Below are 4066 nucleotides of genomic sequence, written 5' to 3'. Positions count from 1 at the left end.
TCTGCTGATGGTGGTCAGAAAGGCCCGGTGGCCCAGGGGTTCCAGGGCAGCTGTGGCTAGAATGTAGCTTGCCACCATCAGTGTGTGAGTGTGTGCATGAATGGGTGAATGAATGTAGTGTAAAGCGCCTTGGTCAAGTCTCCTGACTTGAAAAAAAGGCGCTATATAAGTACAGGCCATTTACAATTTTACCATAATTAGAGGAAAGTTTTCATATTTTTTTTTAAAAAGAAAAATTTAAAAGATTTCATTAAACTCAAATTGTCTTTTTTCTGAAATTTTCCAGATTTAAACAGGACACATTGTGAAGCAAGTATTGAAGTTTGCAATGCTAATGTCAGCGTCCACAGTTGAAATCAGCCCACATGAAACAGGATGACCATGGAAGACAAAAAAACAAGCGTGAAAAAGTAAACAACAACCTTAAAAAATGATTTAGTTAGTATCTTGTTTAACCCTTTATAGGGCGCTCAGCGAAATACCTTAAAAATCAAAATTTCAAGCCAATAGTGTTATTGGAATCAGGATAAGACCTTATCACCTTTGTAACATTCAAAAAATATGAATATTTTGGATGACAAAAATTAATGTCAATGTAATAACAAGAAACACCAAGTTGCCCGAATATGTAAAGAAAAATAACAAAAGTGCTTCTATAAAAAAATAATGAAAAACATTCTTAGAGTGAAAGAAACACATTTTATTTGCTACAACATAACCTTAGAGGCATTAATGCTGATACTGGCACTTACATTTTTTAGTTAAACCTAAATATAATTGTTAACTTTTCAATTAGCTTTTTACCTTTTTTTCTTGACTTGTTAACTTTTTTTTTTTCAATTTAATTGACAGTAGGTAATATATCATTCAAGGGCTCATCTAATTGGTCACATCTTAAAATAAGATGTAAAGCCATGTAGCAGAATCTTTGCTGAACGGCTAGATATAGATCTTATGTTCAAACTTCCCCCTCCTATAGACCCTTTCCAGCTCATTTAAGGGAAGCGTAAAAAGTTGGGCTGTCCCTGGGCCTCCTCCTGGTGGGAAGTTCTTGGAACACCTCCTGAAGGAGGCTCCCAATGAGTATTGGAAGCAGATGTCCAAGACTCTTCTCAATTGGGAGGAAAGTGGCTCTGCTCTGGGTCCCTTCTTGGTGGCGGAGCTCCTCAGCCTGTCTCTAAGGGAATGCCTGACCACCCTGTGAAGGAAGCTCATTGCAGTCACTTATATTATAGATATTTGTCTTTCAGTCAAAACCTAAATTTGATGAACATTGGTGAGGGTAAGAATTGAGAGCTTTGCCCTTTTGCTCAGCTCTATCTTCAAAATAGACGACTATAATAGACTCATGATGGAAGCTTTCAGTCTCCTGCTCCATTCGCCCCTCACTCATCTTCAAAAAGCAGAGACAATATCTGCTGGTTCACAAACTGGACCCAACTGGCCCTTGGCTACGCCTAGAGTTCCTGTCCATAAAGGGTATGAAGCAGACCAGTGACAGAGGGAAGCCCTGCCAGAATATAATTTGACNTATATATATATATATATATATATATATATATATATATATATGACCTTTCATATTTACATATATATGAAAGGTCCAAACCATTTAGGAGCTCCGGTTGATATACCAATGAAGAAAGAAAGAGATTGCACAATTTACAGCATTACGTTATTTATTATTTTCTTTTGGGTTTTTTTAAACACACACAAGCACAACCAGAAACTATTGTAGAAGCTGAAGGGGGAAATTTGCAGGAGTGAGACCTACCAGCAGGGGGAGTTTGAACAGCTGAAGACTTGTTCCTAAACTAAAGATAAATCAAAGCAAGCTTAATAAGTCATCCCAAAAACTTGTAAAACGAACAGCAACAACTCATACAAGACTAAGAACCAGTCCCTATGAAAGCTCTCCTCCACCTTCTGCTCTCATTTCTTGGCATGTTTAGACTGATTCTTGTTTATTTTTTGTTTTTTTGTTTTTGTTTTGAGGAATCCAGACAGCTGAGAATCAGGGAATGAACTTCCACAGCTTTATCAAAACGTCCACTTTCCAGCTTTTCTGTAAAACCTCCAAAAATTATCTGAAAAAAAAAGTGTTTCATACAACACAGCATACCGCCTACGTTCCCCCTGCAACCAGCTGGAACACACCCAACCCCTATGTTGAATTAGCATGTGGTGTCAAAGGGTTCTGAGATGGAATGTGTTGCATAACTGGCTGGAGTCTGTTTGTTTCCATTCACCTCTCACCCAGTTGGTTCTCTGCTAGCTAACTTCCTATCTATTGAAGCATTTGTTAGACTCTCTCAGAGGCTGGTTAGATGTTGTTGAGTTTTTATTGCTGCTTGTTTTGAACCCTTGTCATAAAACACAATTTTTAGATAATTACATTGTATTGCAATTTATTCATAAAGCCATTAAAATCACGTTTTTAAAACCTAACCTTTAATGATTAAAAAACACAAAACAATGTAGTTTCATATGAAACTTTAGAGGATTGTCGGCAGGCTCACGGTTCACATTTATTTCACTGTATATTTTATAGATGAACACTGAAGCTGCTTAGTTTAACGGGGAATTGCACAGAGACTATAAGGCTTGGGACCAAGTATAAATCCAAGTTGGAACTCCAAGTTGGGCTGCTCTCCAGCAGGAGGAGAGAATGTAAACCTCTGGAGGAGGGAGGTAAAGAAGAGGAATAACTCCATTCTGGCCAGCTGCTCCCCAAGACACACACGTTTCCCTAAAAATACACAACACAGGAGAAATTATTTACTATCACGCTCCCTTATGGTGGAAATCTGAATCTTTCTAATTAGGGTAAGACTTAAAATCCTTGATGGGTAAGCTTGCATCACCAGTGAGGGAAACTAAGATTTAGGATCAAATAAAAGTAACTTCATGTTATTATCTGTCTTATAGCCAAAGTAGGGGAGCAATGTTCGCTCAGTTATCCTTGAATGCGTATCAGGCGGCTATGCTGCAGATAATAAATCAGGGCGTCAACAGTTTATATTACAGTCCCTACGCCCTTTAACTTCTGCACATAAAAAAAAATAATACAGATTTTCTTTCCCAGTAATTCATAAAATAGAAAGTGTGCCCAGATGTTCTGTTTCAAACCATTCTATAAAGTTACAGTTGGGTTCCTTAATCAGCTGTTATTCATTTACAACACCGGCATAATACATCAGCATAATCTAAACAGAGAGTGCTCAGTATTTTTTTTTAGAGCTTTTTGTTTGCTTTATAGAACACGATTCTTTTTTTTTCTGTAATATTATGACATTACATGCTTTTCTAACTGAAACATTTCCTGGAAAAGCTATTGAGTGGCTGGAGCTTTTTTTCCAGCTTTAACTAGATAATGTAAACTTGTGAGAGGTTTGTAGTTTACAAAGATATAAACAAAACAAATACCTCCACATGGACACAGAGTCTAAAAACTAAGGGCGGTTAGGGGTCACCATTAATCTTTGATTTACTGAAGGAAATTACCCAGAAACAAATTATATGTACAAAACTAGAACATGTAAAGTCCACACAGAAGGGCCAAAGCAGAATTTAAAGTGAACAGCATCTACAGGCAAATATAAAGCACATAAATTAGTGCCTGGTTTCAGGTGAATTTTAGTGGGATCGGCTCACAGCCCAAACTGTCTAATCCGTAACTCAATTAATCTAAGCTTTTTCTGCCCAATCAACCACTACTTAAATAGGAAACACACATTTGGGCGACTAAGTTTATTTTTTCTTATCATGGAGGAGTTTAAAAAGTCATGGGAAGCACACAGCTGATAGAAGTTGAACAAGGAAACTGACACATTCTAGTAATTTATTTAGACATTGGGCTGTATTTGTCATTTTACTTCTTTACTATTTTATTATGTCTTTGTTTTTTTGTATGTCCCTTTTTGTAATGTCTCGTCATCTACCAGTGTAACTTATAACGTCTCCGTGTCCAAACGTCCGCCCTAACCCCCAAAAACACCCAATCACTATATAGAGCAGGGACTATAGTGGACTTTACAGGGAACTTAGTTAACTGACCGTTCAAAAC

The 4066-nt window shown here is 37.2% G+C and overlaps 1 protein-coding gene across 1 annotated transcript in view; it reads right to left on the bottom strand.

Annotated features, from left to right (window-relative positions):
* Positions 1–1700: 1700 nt before the first annotated feature.
* Positions 1701–4066, bottom strand: part of LOC107095777 (cytochrome P450 2J2-like) — an 11595-nt gene continuing 9229 nt past the window's right edge. Inside the window, exon 9 of the mRNA XM_015392067.1 lies at positions 1701–2749. Coding sequence (XP_015247553.1) covers positions 2574–2749 — 176 coding nt within the window. The 3' untranslated portion in view covers positions 1701–2573. The remainder of the gene's footprint in view (positions 2750–4066) is intronic.

Source organism: Cyprinodon variegatus, unplaced genomic scaffold, assembly GCF_000732505.1.
Source record: "Cyprinodon variegatus isolate N-32 unplaced genomic scaffold, C_variegatus-1.0 Scaffold572, whole genome shotgun sequence".
NCBI lineage: Eukaryota > Metazoa > Chordata > Actinopteri > Cyprinodontiformes > Cyprinodontidae > Cyprinodon > Cyprinodon variegatus.
This window is presented reverse-complemented; position numbering and strand designations above follow the sequence as displayed.